Source organism: Mytilinidion resinicola (genome assembly GCF_010093595.1).
Source record: "Mytilinidion resinicola strain CBS 304.34 unplaced genomic scaffold BDZ99scaffold_3, whole genome shotgun sequence".
In the NCBI taxonomy this organism is placed as follows: Eukaryota; Fungi; Ascomycota; class Dothideomycetes; order Mytilinidiales; family Mytilinidiaceae; genus Mytilinidion; species Mytilinidion resinicola.
Window position 1 is genome coordinate 543,625 of NW_022985439.1, and position 15,001 is coordinate 558,625.

The following is a 15,001-nucleotide window of genomic DNA, read 5'->3' on the forward strand; positions in this document are numbered from 1 at the left end:
TGGCGGTATTATACGGCGTAGCAGTGCAGACGGTCGCAGCTGGGGTGGTCGAAGATGCTGAGGATGATACAGAGATCGAGGAGGAAGCAGGCATTGAGGGCGTTGGCGTTGGAGAGGACGTTGAAGCTGGGCTCGCCGCGCACGGATCGACACGAATGAAGCAGTTCTCATCAAAGAAAAGCTCCCAACCGCCGTTGTCGTAAGGGCCAACGTCGAACAAGCTCTTGGTGAAGAAACCGCACGATCCGTGTTGTTGATCCCCTGATATGCCCCAGTAGAAGCTCGCATATCCTTCAGCCAAGACAATGTTACTGCATTCTTCCAAAGAGTCGGACTCGAAGGCGCCGCCGAAAGAGTCGGTGTCCGTAAAGCTCGTGTACTGGGTGCCACAGATGGCACCCGTTGGCGGGCTGGGATTGGTGGTATAATATGGCTGAAGGGTGCAGCACTCGGTGGTACTCGTTGAAGTGACGGTGGATGTTTCGACCACAATTGGCGTTGCGGTGATGGTGGGAATGGCCTGGACTTTGTTAATATTCCCGAGTCGTATTCAAGAAGTCAGAAACCGCTCACATATTCTACAGTCGTTTCCGTGGATGTCAGAGTGGTAGTGGACACAACAGTCTCAGTTGGCACATCTAAAGAAAGGCAACTACAAGCGCTACTCAAGCCCGCGTCATCGATTGTAGTTAAGAGCTCGCTGCCAGGCGGAGTCGGAGTTGGCGATGGACTAGGGGTCTCGGACGTGGTAGAGCTCTCGGAACTGTAGATTGAGGACTCAGGAACGTACGAAGATACTCCGGAGCTATACACTGAAGTACTGTGGCTGTATACTAAAGAATCATGGCTGTATGAGCCAGATGGGTGAACGGAGCTGTTGTGGGGGATAGAGTAGTAAGGCGCCGTAGTAGAGGTTGGGAGAGAAGCTGTTGCCGTGACATATGAGTAAGTAGGAGAGTCCGCGTAGCTAGATGGGCCTTGATACCCAGACTCAGAGTCTGACGTCTTCAGACTTGATGCCTTCGGAGAAGAGGTCTCGGCTGCCGTGTAAGCAAACGAAGAGTCGGCATATCCGGACGACTCGTGATCAACGGACTCAGAACAAGGAGCCTTCGAGGAGGTTTCTGTGCATGGACAAATCGTAGTTGTAGCTGTTACTATGATCGTCTTTGCAGCACCACGGGGCATCAAGGGACGTGGCGGATACGTGCAAGTTGTCTCTGTAGTCGTTTCGACCGCGGTGGAGCTGATAGGATCGGCGGTGACGGTCGTAGCAGCGGGAAAGGTCGTGTCCGTCCACATGCTCGTGCTGAAAACTTGATCAGCCTCCTAAGAACAGATGGGCGAGAAGTTGGATTTGGGACCTACACATAAAACTCGGAAATATCAGTATAGGTCTGCGTCGACAGGCTCAGAATTGAGGAGCAGTAAGGCGTCGCCGCCGCACCGAGAGCAGCTACGATGGCATTCTGTGCTGGACATCTTCTGTTTGACGAGGACATTTTTAGTGAGTGACAACGGGCCGAAAGCACAAAACGAATGGACGCAGAGAAAAGCCTCTGCAAGTGATGATTGATGACGACCTGAAAGAAAAACGGGCGACATAGAGCACTTTTGAGGCTTTAAGACAGACATAGTATGGGGTGCTCGAGCCAACCGGCTGCCATCATACCAAGACATGGGAGACAGTCCAGAACACGCTGGGATAGGAGAATGAGGTTTGGTTTGCTGTCTAAATAGGCGCCACGGGCCAGCCATAAGAAGTAGTCTATCGGTTCTGCTACAATAGATTCAAGCCGCTAAAACCTTAGCCAGGGGTAAATTCCAACACGACAGCTAGCCACACATGCTGGGCATGAAAAAAGTGGCACTTTCATCAAGTACTCTACCCGTATGTACACTTATCTACCACTACATGAAGTGCTTCAACAAGCTTCCACGCAACCCAAGGTGAAGAGCCTCTACAGGACTTCTTTGCGTCCGGTGACCAAGCGCTAAAATCAAGCCACAAAATTACCGTATAGGGTACTACTTCCGGACGCCTTTAAGGGGGAATAGCGGCCTCCTAGCCAATAGATCTTCAAGCTACTTCAACATTAGCCCAGAAAAGGCAGTTTACCGGGGGTTGACTCAGTTTTCGCGCTAGGTCACCGGACGCAAAGAGATCCTGTATCTTCTTTAGATTCCTAAAAATACATTGAAGCACCCTAAGCAGTGGCAGACAGGTGTACACGCAGGACAGCTTGTTCTGGGATTAGTATGCCACCTTTCCCATGCATGCTGTAGTGGAGTGGCCGACTCCCAAGCCTCGCGTAGGATGCTTCGTCTCCAGACTAATGCTCTAGGATAGTACTATGTAATGAGGCGCTTTGGTGGACAGCCTTACGACCTGAATGAGACGGAATGAAAACGGTTGGCAGGCTGAAAGCACTCGAGACGTGCGGCAACGGGGAGCCTTTCGGTGGGCAAGGCCATCTAAATTCTATGCAGGAAGAGGGTCGAGTCGGTATAGGCCAGACGAGTGCAAAGCTGGCCGTGCGGACTCGCTAGGTTGTCTAGAAGATTGGTGTTTCCTCCAGCTAGAGGTACCTACTACCTCTTCCCGAGGCCTCTTCCCAAGTTCTCTTCATCATTTTCTCATCATCTACCACTGACAATCTAATCGTGGCCTACAATGCATCATACACACCTGCCGTCCGCCTACTCCCAACATGGAGAGGTCAGACGAAGCTACTCATTTAAACCTAGATGAGTATAGACTTCATACATTCCGCTCGACTACAGCAGTCCCATGAGGCTACTCCGACTTCAAGGCCCAAAGAATACCGAAAGCCCCTTACACGGAAGTATCATCGATGCTCGCTTACCAGGTCTTCCTGTATGGTATCATGATATTCTCTCGCTGGTACTGGATTACTCATCCTTCAAGGCATTTTCATATGTATAGGGTGGAGAGACATATCTGAAGCAGCTGATACTCGACGGAACCCACAAGCAAGACGATTGGTTCCTTGCTCCGTACCTTTCCACACAATCATTCCCACAACTGATTTCGAGACCTCCAGCTCCATCTTCCTACTGCCTCCCCTGAATTTCATTTCGCGCTCGTGGGAGATGGGACTGTCAAATCTCTCAAGAAAGCAAGAGCAAATTCAAAGTTATTTAGTAGTCCCAGAATTATGTGAGCCATGGGAAGCGGACTCACCACTGAGGAATCACAGAACTAAAGGCTCTCGGGTACCACGGTCAGAGGTCTGGGAGCTGTGGGCCCTCTTTGTCAAGCGTTGCGTGAGCAACAATGTGGAGATCCGCGACATCTCCTATTAAAGGATACCTAAGAAATCATTGAGAATCAAGAACTCATCAAAGAGCTCAACGAAAAGCTAAGAAAACACTGAGGTTCTTGACCGTTTTGTGCGATGTCTTCAAGCAACGTCAGTTCCTCATGTTTGGGGCGGGAAGAATCGGACTAGCACCATTCTCGGCAAACTTCATGATACGATTGCGATTATACCCGGCCTGCATACCGGTTTGGCCCTCAGAAAAGTCGGAGACAGTGAAGGGTTCGTCATCGTTGGACCGTGCTATGTTTAGGCCATCATGGATGTAGAGGCGGTCCATGGTGTTGACGAATGGGGGCATATCTCGTTGGTCTGATTCAAGGGAATTATGAGTAGATGACACCAAACATCTAGCAACACGAACCACGAACAGCTCATAGAGAAGCTCCTTCGACCTCAAACCAGACATACAATAAAAGGACCTCGCTCACCCCGACCGATAAGATCACCCAAAACTGAGGCCCCTATGGGGAACGCATTCAGTACCCGCATATATGAACCTACCTTGCTGATCGGCTACACACCTGTCCGCACTTGTAACACAAAACTACCGTCTACAAAATACGAGATCACATGACCCACAAATCCATCTCTCGCTAGCATAAAGCGCGCTTTCGCTTCCTGTATAACGTGCCCGCTCTGAGGTTGACGATCCCTACTAGTAGTCTAAGAACAGCGCTTCTCATGGCTTCCTCACTGGAGCAAACTCCAAAAGAGGAGACAACGAACCTTTCAAGACCTCCTGAAAGCCCAGACACCCCAACGTCCATATCCCTCATCAGCTCCCTCCATACTCTAACAATAACCCCATCCGCCGCCTCACGAGCCCTCAACATCCCCGAGCTCCTCGAAACCATCCTCCTCCTCCTCTCATCCACCTTCCACGACCTCGTCTTCGAGCACCCCACCTACACCCTCAACAGCGAGCCCCTCTACCACCTCCTCGCCCTCTGCCGCGTCAGCAAATTCTGGCACAATGTAATCATGAACTCCACCCGCTTTCGCGAGCCCCTGTTCCTGCATCCAATACCCAAACCCGCCGACACCGTCACAGACGCCGACGACACGGATGCCGCGTACCAGAAGTGCGTGAACGCGGCGCGGAAAGACCTTAATCCCATCCTATCCTCATGGGATCAAGGAAACCAACGCCACCGCGATTTCCGGCTTGAGGCTAATCTCGGATCCACGCGCTTCTTCAAGGCTATAGAGGCGCGGGAGGAGTTGCCGCGGACGATGCGGGGATGCTGGTGACGCAGCCGCCGTGCTGGGCGGCAGAGGTGGAGTTGAAGTGGAGTATGTTGGAGGGGAATTGGCGGTTGGAGCCTTGGACTAGGACTGTGAAGATCAAGGTGAAAGAGGAGGCTGGAAGTCTGACGTTGGGGGAGTTGCACTGGGTGCTGAGGAAGCATATGCGGCCGCCGAGGAAGGCTGGTAATTATGGGGCGCATAGAGCGCATACAGCCGTTTTGAGCTTCTTCTAGTGGAGGGAGCGGTTTGAGTGGTCGTCGCTTTCAAATCACGTGAGATGCACGTGATGTTGAGTCTCCTCTAACACGTTCTCAGCTCTCAACCTCCTCCAGCGAGCTATGAGGACCAAATCAACGAGTCAAAAAATACTTAAAAACTTACACAGCTAAGAAACCAAAAGATCATACTCGGCTCTCCATCTCAATGACCCTCCCAACTAAAACTTCCACCAAATTCTTCCTCCCCATCAACGCTCCGAACACTTTCTTTCCCATACTCCCCCCACACACGTCTTCTTCCACCTTCCCTTCCTTCTCATTGCCCTCACTCATCTGTTCGTAATGAAACCCCAACTTCGGCACGACGCAATTATCCTCCGCCCGCGCCGCCCTCACCTGACACACCTCCCTCTCTCTACACGCTCCCTCCCCACCTGCACAATCTCCCACCTCCCACCCCCTCTTCTTCCTCTCCCAATACCCCCAAAATGCCCCCTGATCCCTCTCAAACGCCTCCGTCACGTTATGCCAAAATGCGGGACTCAGCTCATCGCCCTCCTCCAGCGGCGGCGTGACCAGAGGCCCGTAGACTTCGGCTGCAGAGTAGTACTTTTCCCATACCGGGCCAGTGGTTTGGAAATCAGGGGCGGACATGTTGGCGATGTAGGTGACGCTGTCTAGCACGGCGAAGGTGGCCGGGTCGATGGTGTAGAGGCGGAAGGAGGGATGGCCGGTGTTGGGGGTTAGGGCGGGGGCGATGTAGGACATTGCGGCGGCGGTGGAGAAGTGGCGATGGGGGGAGGAGTAGGAGAGTTCGAATTCGTCGGAGTGGGTGTGGCCTATGAGTGTGTTAGGGTGTGAGGGCGGGATGAGGGTAAGGGGTAAGGGGTGAGGGGTGAGGGGGAAGAGGACTTACCAAAGAACATTGCAGCGACCGTGGCCTCGTACCGATTCACGATCTGGTCGAAGTAATTCGAGTAGTCGTGGAATGTGTCGCGCAGGCCCATGGGCATGTGGCCAATGATGTAGACGCGGTCGCCTGCGTCCTCGGCGGCTTGGAGTTCGCGGACGAGCCAAGAGAGTTGGTCGCTGGGGTCTGGTTCCATGGGGTCTTGATAGAGCCAGTAGTTTTGGATGTAGTAGAGATTTGTGTTGAGAGAGATGATGCGGAGGTTCGTGCCGGGATGTTTTGTGGAGTATGCGCCGAAATTCTTCTCTGCGGTTGCGGCTTCGTCTCCAATCCATCGAGACCAGATGTAAGAGAGGGTGTCGTAGATCCATTGGGGTTGGGGAGCAGACTCGACAGCAGTAGAAGGGAAAGAGTTCACAGGGTCGGCTTCGTGGTTGCCGATGGTGCCATATATGTGTCCAAGTGAACTCATTTCAGCATAAGCGAGATCAATGTTGATGGTGTTTTGAGCTTGGGTGGTATTCCATATTGCATGGTCGATTATATCGCCAGTGAAAATGCTGAAGGAAGGACCGATGTCCTCGATAGCGCGATACATGCTCGTCTCGAGGCTCAGTGGGACATCGCAGTGATGATTTCCATTCGGCCCGGCTAGACTATCGGCACCTTCAAGGGATTTCGGGATACTTTCAGCTCTGCAGCAAATGTACGTTGTGCAGTTAGTACTGGTCCCAGGAACATAGAGTCGATCCACGTGTATATCGCTGAATTGCACGATACGTATTGGTGTCTCCCCGCTGGGGGCCGGTCTCAGTCTCGGCGATTCCTTCTTAGGGAAAGAAACTTTATAAGGTGTAACCTCTGGATAGTCACAAACGCCCATGAAAGTGATGCAGAAGAGCTTCGATGTTTTCGACCCGATTTCAATTTGTCGAAGGGCATACGCAATGATTGGACCTTCCCGGGCAACTGCACCTTCACATACTTCGGGATCTTCCTAGAGGCTTATTAGTAGTTTGCACTCTAAATTTGACATCTTGCGTACCCCTGCAAGTTTGCATAGTTCGGTCATGGTGGAAAGGAAAAGAGATTCGTTGGCTTTCACAAGGCGCTTGAGAACTGCCTGGATTGCCTGGAATACGATTAGTTTTGATTCGCACATTTCTTTCTCTTGCATTGAGGTTGCTGACCTCGCAAGCCGTGCAAGTCGCTCCATTCTCAAAGCTATAGGCAATGTCGTTAATAAGCTCCTCGCCCTTCCTCCTCAACATCGTTCCAGGAGCATCTCCATTAAGGAACGCTGTTAAAGACACCCCAACGAAGAGCAGCAGCGACCAAAAAGACCTCTTCATGGTCGCAGTTGAGTATCTGTGACGTTGGAATACTCGGGAGAATAGAGGCCAACGCCACCAACGACGTCACTGGATGTCGAGCCTTCGACCGTGGAGAATGGGAAGGAGCCTTCTACCAGCCGCCAAATATAGACTGATGATTGAAAGGCGAACTCTGAACAGTATTACAAATTATAGTACCTGAGAAAATGCTCGAGAGGTGTCATTTAAGTAGTGAGGTGCATGAGGTCCTAAATGATGACACTGGTGCTGGTAACCGAGCGGAGAAAGCAAGCTAGGCTATTCTAATCCCTAATGCATGCCCGGAACTGCCACCATGAAAAGCATTGTTTGCGTGCGAGTTTCCTTCCGTGCTCTATAGTTGTCTTCACGCTGGGCGTGAAAAAGTGGCACAGTCATCAAGTGCTCTGTCTCGCGTGTATGTACACCTCTTTGCCACTGTCTGGGGTGCTTCAATGCATTTTCAGGAATATGAATGAAGGAGAGAGAACCCCTTCGCCTTGGACTATGTGGAAACTTGTTGAAGCACCCCAGACAGTGGCAAACAGGTGTACACATGAGACAGCTTGCTCTAGAACTGGAGTGCCACCTTTTCTATGCCTCGCGTGGTAGTTAGGCCCTGAAGTATTCATAGGTGACTATTGAGTCTGAACGTAACCTTTGTAGTGGGAAAGTGAATCAGTCGAAGCCTCTCAAGCTTGAATTCGGATTCGATGAGATCCGATTAGTCGAGGCAATCTAGGCAGCAATAAGTAAGTATATGTGGACTAGTAAATAGTTTAGCAGCGGATACACTTCCAATCTGCATACACCCTGTTGGCGCTGTCTGAGGTAGCCTCACAAGTTTACCAGTTGGCCAAAATGCCAAACTTCACCCTTATTTGGACTGCTGAAAATACATACTATGAAACTCCTCACGCAGCGGTAAACGAGTGTACAGATGAATGACGAGGCATTGTATTGAGCCCTAATATTAAAGACATTGAAGTGCCCCAAGCAATAGCTGCAGCACCCAAAACAAGAACTCCACTAAACCAATTTGGGGTATGAAAATGAAAACGCCTTAGAGCCAACTCCGAGCTAGAATATCACTCGTCCTTCTCCCTTCACCAAAGTCCCATTGGACTATCTTCTCATAATCCAAATAATCTGCAGCGGTCCAAAGCCAGAGCTCCAGTTCAGCGCCACTTAGACGCGAGACCTGCCCCAGCGGCGGCGGTGGGTGCCGTCAGTGACCGCATTACGGTTGCCAAGCTTGTGATAGACATAGAGTCCCTACACCATTGTTAGTCTATCCCCAAGCGTTCTCACGTCTAGAAAAACTCACCAAAAGCGCACTCGCAAGCCAGAAGCATGCGCCGATAAAGCTGAAGGCCTCCGCCGCCTTCCACTGGCTGCAGTACCCGCCGTTCGTGAGCCCGCTCCAGCGCCAGATACCGCCGCACGACAGCCTATGGATCCAGTTGACGAAAACACCGAAGGCGGCGAACCAGGCGGCTGAGATGAAGAGGTCGAAGGGATAGTGCATGAACTGGGAGGTGAAGGGGAGGAGCCAGACGAGGGAGAGGAGCACGCTTAGGCTGGAGATGACTACGGCGTAGATCTCGCGGCCCTTGGGGCCGACGCCGTATTTGTCGTATTGATGGAGGAAGTGGGCGCTTAGTCCTAGGACGACCTAGATGTGAGTTATTAGTGGGTTGTTCCGTGGAGTTTGAGCGCAACCTCGTCAAGGATAGTCGCGCAAGGACTATGCTCATTCAGAAGAACGAGCTTCCACCTCGACTGGATTCTAGAAAGCGTGTCCAGGCACCACAGACAGCGGCAGAAGAAAATACAGCATATAGAGTTACTTACTGCAGCGCACACAAATTCGCCGAAGCGAAGAAAGATTGACACGAGGCGTGAAAGAATCATGGCCGACTCCTTCAGTGCGGTTGAGGTCTCAGTTGTCTCGAGAAAGATTGCAGTGAGAGCTGCTTAATAGATATCGTTGACAATGAAGTCAAAAAGGTAAATTGATGCAAGCGGAAATAGATGTTCACTTGCTGTGCTGTGCTCTTTGTTTGCCTACCAAACGAGCGAGGCCTCCAATCCTTAAGAACCCAATAAAACACCACCAACAAACAACGACGTCAGTCCGCGAGGTTAGTCACATCATGTCAGGAAGTCCGCCACGTAGCTGGCCGCTGGGTCAACTTTCGTGGGCCCTGGTCTTCAATCATCCCATTGGCCTGCTGCGTGCCACAAAACCACCCGTCCTGTTTTACCTGCGCAACCTCTCCTGCCGTGCCCAACGACCTCAGCTCCAAATCTCGTCAAGACCTACCACCCTGGCTGAAACGCAGAGACCCAGGTCGCTGAACAGGCCTACATGCCAGCAGGTGATGTTGAGCGCGTCGCTGTCCTCGCGGCCAGCCAATAACGTTACAGACGCGCGCCACATCACACTCTCGGCACGCAGAATCTGGGACGTTGAGGCGCAGGCCCAAAACTTGGTTGTCGAATCATGCATCAGACTCCGGAAGGCCTGGTTCTTGTGATCATCTCGAAAACGGGTGCGATGGGCGACCCCGCGGATGGAGCAGGGAAGTTCTCCGAAATAGCCGTTGGTGCCTTGAGAAATTTGCACATGCACATGATGCGGGGAGTTGATGATGGGTGCTTGGGACGGGGCGGGGAATGAGGTTCCAGCTTCTCTGTCACCCTTGCCTAAGGGCCGCCAAGACTTGCCAGTTGTCCAGCGATCCAAGGTTCATGCTGGGCACGAGAGAATAAGATTCATCTATGCTTTGTCCCTAGCTAAAGTATCAGTAGCCAAATTCATTTCCGGTCGTTGTTTCTTCGAAGGAAGGGAGGTTGTCGGGTGCGGAATGTATCTACATGCGTCATCAATTTCATAAGCATTATTCTGCTGTTCGTTGGGTGTAACGCTTAGAATGGAATTAGGAAGACGGATCTTGAGAAGTTTGATGAGGATGGCTGTTCTGACTTTGCCTATGGGAACGTGGTGTCGTAAAAGGCATTGCCATATAAAGCATGTGATTGGATATATACACTGCTCTATCATTACCACCTCCTGCCGTCTCACGCTCTCGATCTATCTTCAACATCACCTCTTCAACCCAATCCTATCTTTGAGTCCAGCACCACTTCCTCTCTTCTCACCATCTGTCGGGCTCCGCAGCTTCTCCATCAAACCTGCCCCGCTGCCTCGTTTCTCGCCCTCTGTCGGGATGCGCAACTTCTCTATTAGACCCGCGCCACTGGCCCGTTTGTCAACATCCGTAGGGCTCCGAATATTGTCCATCAAACCTACGCCGCTCCCATGCTTCGAGTGCCCTGGCTGAGTGTCCAAATCCGACTCCTCTTCTCTCTCCTTCTCCTTCTTCTCGATAATAATATCCATAGCTTCTTCGGTCAATTCTTGCCGATTCATCCGTTCCAACACGTCATTCTTCCGGGTCCTCTTGTCGCCAATCAGAATCAAGAGACCAGCAGTAGCGTTGCACGTGATTGAGCAGCAGAGGATGACAGTCGTCAGCGCAAACGGCCGTCGTTTATAATAAATGCCCCATGTGCATGCACCGAGAGCAATTTGGAACAACGAGTGGCAATCCAGCAGCACGACGACAGCCACCAGCAAACGTAGTGGGAATGCGAAATGCGTTTCGGTCTCATGGGGCTTGTAGAAAGTATGAGAGTTGGAGAACTTGGTTTGGTGGTGCTCTAGCTTGGCTTGTTGTTTCGGAGTCAGCATCGTGAACTCCCACGGCGCTTGTTCAACGTCGGCTTCGTGCGGCTTGACGGGAGCGTTAGTAGCAGGTAGGTCGTTGTGGTCGCGGAGTTCGGGGAGCATCTCGTGGTCTCGGCGTTTCCAGGTGAGGTGGTGGTAGTGTGCGATGAAGGCCATGTGGTAGGTGTCGACTGCTCTAAATGGTGCGAGGCCGTCACCAACCACAGCGAAGAGGGCTACCATGATGTTGTCGATGACATTGACGAGGTAAATCTGCCTTCCTCCAACGTTGATCCAACCTAGCATCCACAATTAGCTGAAGCTCATTGATTCCCAATCCAAGAATACCTACCGATCAGGAACAACACCCAGGCAAGACCAAACACAGTGATAAGAAATGCGTAAAGAGTGACAAGAAAACCAAGTGCTGCTCGGTTGTTAGCTACCTTTCACTTGAGTCCGTGAGGAATAGCTTACGTCTTCGTATATACTGCCCAAACCCTCGCATCTGTCGCTTGAACCGGGACCTCTTCGAGTGAAGCATGTGGCGCACGTGATCATTCAGCTCCTTCTTATCCTCTATACTCCACCCTCTGAGATCTCGTCCTTCAGGTAATACGGCGAAGCGTGAGTCACTCAATCGGGAATCAATCGTTGCGATAGTTTGAGTGTCGGTTTCCAAGCGCTGTAGACTCGGGGCGTCCCGTCTCCACTTTTCACGCCGTTCGGCCTCCCCAACAGCACCAGCAACCTCTTCGTCAAACTCATCGATTTCGTCCATCTGGTTCGGTCGAGGCCGTAGGTTGTAGGTCGGTCTTCGATTGATCCACTTACCAAGCTGAGGTATGAAAAGAGAGTTTTGGACGTTCGTCAGAGATGTGAGAGTTGCTACTTCGGGGTCTACACACGAGTCAGTATCGCTTCTAGGCATGTCAGATGTGTTTGCACATACCAACCGTGTCGAGGACATCGACCATGCTCGCGTCGTAGTCGTTGGAAGATATAGTCGAGGCGGGGCCCTTGCCGTTGCCCCCAGACTTTCGCCCTAATCTGGACTCCACTCCGTGCCGGATCCTCGCCCACAGATTTGAGCCCTCTTCAACTCGCTTTGGATCCTCAGATCCAGTCCGAGCAGACGAGGCTTCGTCGACGGTAGACATACGCGGCACGCTAGCCGCTGGCCGTAGTGTGTTTACATTCTGGCCAGCGCCTTGCGTGTTCACACGACCTATCGACTGTGCTGAGGGCAACCGCCGAATTCCAATACTGGGCTGTCTAGAACCCGCTCTGGGTCTTTTGTTGTACAACTTCTGAATGGGTTCCGGCAGGCTGCTCTCCCGTGTTGGTACTGTGAGTTTCGATGGGTCTTGAGCCGAGCTATGGGGCAATGGTCAGTTTTTAATCAGATCGAGTGGCTGAAGCTATCACCTCGAAGGATTAGACGCTGTTTTCCTGACGGCAGCATCGATAACATCTGGAGAAGTAGGTAGAGGCTTGTGGACATTGATAGGCGACCGCGGAGACTGAGACGACGGAGCTGCAGCAAAGTCTTCCACTGCTATCGCAGGTCGTGGACCGATAATGCCCTCGTTGACCCCTATCGTGCTGGTGCCATCGTGTGCGAATGCATTCGCGTGCGGCACCGTCAAAGAGCCGCTGGGTTCGTCTTCCCTCCTAGTTGGGGTGAGTTTGTCGCGGGTCGTCTTCGCGGCACTCTTAAGGCGGTCCATCAGGGGAGGTTGAGGTTGATGGGAGCGTCGTGAAGGCGAGGAGGGCAGACGACCTCCGTGGACCTTGGGAAAATGCAAACCATGGTTATCTGACGACGAGCCTCGACGTGCTGGCGAATCAGTGAATCTGAGGCCCAAACCGGGCAGCTTTAGTGATATGCGCTGGAGGAATGACGACAGCGGGCTCGATTCCCTTGCGCAGATCCCGGCGCCGATTGCGGACTGGCTTTCCCAGGTTCTCCTATTTCCTCCCCTGCTCGACTGCACGTCTTCCTCTTCACCGAGTTAATCGAGGTTCTCTCTATTTTGTACAGCTCAGACAATGGCACATAGCCCAGCGTCTTTCTTGAGGAACTCGCGGCGAGTATTGGAACATGTTCTCAGGCATCCCACGATAACCGCAGCTGAGAAGATGGGAGAGGAAACTCCGCTTCGATCAACCACCATGCCAAATCCATTCCCCGCTAACCATGTGTCCATCGGGCCTTCTACAAAGGTAGGAAATAGATTGTCCCACCTGCCTGGTGTGACATCAGAAGCTCGACTAAAAGGGCTGGGGGCCTACGCTGGGCGTGAAACAAGTGGCACACTCATCGATCGAGCACTGTCTCGTGCAGGCCTGTATACACTTGTCTGCCACTGCTTGAAGTGCTTCAATGAGGTTCCACATAGCCCAAGGGGAAGAGCTTCTATCTTATTCAAATTCCCGAAATTGCATTGACGCACCACAAGCAGTGGCATACACGCGCACACACTCACGGCGGCTTGTTCTGGAATTAGAGTGCCACCGTTTTCATGCCCCGTGTCTCTTGACTTCGTCTGCCCCCATTTCCCTCAGCTCGACGTGTATTATGCAATCTGTAGGATCCTCGTTTAAGTCACTGCGTAAATGTTATTAGGTAGTGAGTGTAATGGTGAGAACAAAGTATTAGTCTAGGCGTTGGCTGCGAGAGCGATGGAAGTGAGGCATTCGGCTTTCTTTGGTCATTGTCGATACTCAAGAAAGACACCTTGAGACACTCGTGGTGACATGAGAGCGACGAAGTCGATTGTTTTTCAGAGCATTCTAATTTCACTATCCCAAGCAAGCCCCTGGCCAGACATTCTCTCGTTAGCCAAGGAGCGATCTCATTTCAGATATACCCTCGTTTCCAGCTGCTCAGCCCAAATTTCCTCAATTTGCCCTGCTGATCAATGCTACCCATACGATTGCCATCCAAACCAACGGCATTCCAGAACTGGCATTCCACTGCGGTCTGCCAATACCATCTGCTTGCTAATCTTCAACCGGAGACTCTAGTTCCATCAGTTCATCCCACTCACGCCAACAACAGAACCTGATCCCAAGCCAGCGCAACACCTCTCCAGCCCAATCAACTGGCATGGGGCAGCGACCATATCCCGCTTCTCCGGATCCTTTGTAAACCAGTGTGACTAAGATGGTGGCAATCGAGGTTTGCTCGATGACAGCGAACCAATCAGGGTGGGTTTCGAGCTCTTTGGGCTTCTTGGTGTGGAAGGCGAGTACTTCTTCGATGTGCTGGTCGCTGCCTCCAGCATTGCCAGCGTCGATACAGATTTGAGCAGCATAATCGTTACGTCTGCCTCTGATGCCAGAGTTCATCGTATTGAGAACGCTCTTGAACTCTTCGTGCGTGCCGTCGCCGGCGAGATTGTACAAAGGTTAGCATGCAAACTTCGCTTCTGGTTCGTCGCTCTCCCCGCGGAGATCTTTATCAGGTTCGGAGGTGGATGAGAGCGAAGCGTTCCAATCTGGGCGCCCCATGGTTTCGAGACGCAAGACCTCGCCAATGGCTGCTTCTAGGCTGTGACGCATGGCGTCTGGAAACCCTTCAAAGTTGTCGTAGACGAGGAGAAGATTTCGGCAGGATATGGACGTCTCAACCTCGGTCTCTGAGTGCGGAGAGCACATTTCTGGTGTGATTTCTTAGCAGTGAAGGAGAAAGCACAGAAGTATTTAAGTCGTGTCGAGTGGTATAGACTAGAACAAACAAGACCATAGACTTACTTCAAGTGGAGGAGTAGAAGCCCATTGAGGTGTATCGATGACAATGAAGAGATGGTTTCTAGCTCAGGTTCATCTCAAAATTGACTACGCAAAATTGGGAAATACTTGCATTGAGGAGTCCTCCCCACGAGTCCACCAATGGCGAATGATGTTTGCGACAGAACTTCCAACGAAGTTCACATCCTCAAGAACTTTGAAAGTGCTCTCCAAATCTTCATCCTCTTCAACCTGTTCCGCTTGCCTGTCTGCATCGCAGAAGGCCTTTTGAGTTGCGTCACGGTGTACTTCCACCGTTGCGTAAATCGGATAGATGTAAGAGTCGTCCTCGGAGTTGTGTTCCGCCATTGGGGGAGAGCGTGGTGGGTGTTGGTAGTGGAGATGGGGAAATGGAAATGCGGGCGGACAAGCTTCCTCTGAAACTTTGGCCAAAAATTTGA

The 15,001-nt window shown here is 51.8% G+C and overlaps 6 protein-coding genes across 6 annotated transcripts; 1 reads left to right on the forward strand and 5 right to left on the reverse strand.

Moving 5' to 3' along the window:
• Positions 1-423: 423 nt before the first annotated feature.
• On the reverse strand, positions 424-1,740 carry BDZ99DRAFT_181684 (uncharacterized protein). Its single transcript, XM_033713062.1, has one exon. It carries the CDS (start codon positions 1,300-1,302, stop codon positions 559-561), a length of 744 nt encoding a protein of 247 aa, XP_033581617.1. The 5' UTR covers positions 1,303-1,740; the 3' UTR covers positions 424-558.
• A 1,895-nt stretch (positions 1,741-3,635) lies between these two features.
• Positions 3,636-4,825, forward strand: BDZ99DRAFT_494591 (uncharacterized protein; the record flags this gene model as incomplete). Its single annotated transcript, XM_033723322.1, has 2 exons — positions 3,636-4,426; positions 4,552-4,825. Exons 1-2 carry the CDS (start codon positions 4,026-4,028, stop codon positions 4,823-4,825), a joined length of 675 nt encoding a protein of 224 aa, XP_033581618.1. The 5' UTR covers positions 3,636-4,025.
• Positions 4,826-4,993: 168 nt separating this feature from the next.
• BDZ99DRAFT_378693 (sphingomyelin phosphodiesterase) lies at positions 4,994-6,991 on the reverse strand (the record flags this gene model as incomplete). Its single annotated transcript, XM_033715120.1, has 4 exons — positions 4,994-5,649; positions 5,727-6,717; positions 6,766-6,852; positions 6,911-6,991. 4 exons carry the CDS (start codon positions 6,989-6,991, stop codon positions 4,994-4,996), a joined length of 1,815 nt encoding a protein of 604 aa, XP_033581619.1.
• A 1,269-nt stretch (positions 6,992-8,260) lies between these two features.
• Positions 8,261-8,986, reverse strand: BDZ99DRAFT_472059 (uncharacterized protein; the record flags this gene model as incomplete). The annotated part of the gene is made up of 3 exons (XM_033721763.1): positions 8,261-8,347; positions 8,400-8,747; positions 8,927-8,986. The coding sequence occupies 3 exons, from the start codon at positions 8,984-8,986 to the stop codon at positions 8,261-8,263; spliced, it is 495 nt and encodes a 164-aa protein (XP_033581620.1).
• A 777-nt stretch (positions 8,987-9,763) lies between these two features.
• BDZ99DRAFT_434414 (uncharacterized protein) lies at positions 9,764-12,576 on the reverse strand. The gene is made up of 5 exons (XM_033717443.1): positions 12,234-12,576; positions 11,758-12,182; positions 11,283-11,705; positions 11,158-11,232; positions 9,764-11,104 (listed from the first exon to the last, which is right to left on the reverse strand). The coding sequence occupies exons 1-5, from the start codon at positions 12,533-12,535 to the stop codon at positions 10,182-10,184; spliced, it is 2,148 nt and encodes a 715-aa protein (XP_033581621.1). The 5' UTR covers positions 12,536-12,576; the 3' UTR covers positions 9,764-10,181.
• A 1,235-nt stretch (positions 12,577-13,811) lies between these two features.
• BDZ99DRAFT_566613 (uncharacterized protein) lies at positions 13,812-14,909 on the reverse strand (the record flags this gene model as incomplete). The annotated part of the gene is made up of 3 exons (XM_033727604.1): positions 13,812-14,142; positions 14,233-14,470; positions 14,693-14,909. 3 exons carry the CDS (start codon positions 14,907-14,909, stop codon positions 13,812-13,814), a joined length of 786 nt encoding a protein of 261 aa, XP_033581622.1.
• Positions 14,910-15,001: the final 92 nt, after the last annotated feature.

Excerpts from the sequence above, each read along its gene's own strand:
- BDZ99DRAFT_434414 (XM_033717443.1), bottom strand. The coding sequence starts at position 12,535 with ATGGACCGCCTTAAGAGTGCCGCGAAGACGACCCGCGACAAACTCACC. Across the intron at positions 12,183-12,233 it reads ACAGCGTCTAATCCTTCGAG|CTCGGCTCAAGACCCATCGA; the intron begins GTGATAGCTTCA and ends ATTGCCCCATAG. Across the intron at positions 11,233-11,282 it reads TGGGCAGTATATACGAAGAC|CACTTGGTTTTCTTGTCACT; the intron begins GTAAGCTATTCC and ends ACAACCGAGCAG.
- BDZ99DRAFT_181684 (XM_033713062.1), bottom strand. The coding sequence starts at position 1,302 with ATGTGGACGGACACGACCTTTCCCGCTGCTACGACCGTCACCGCCGAT.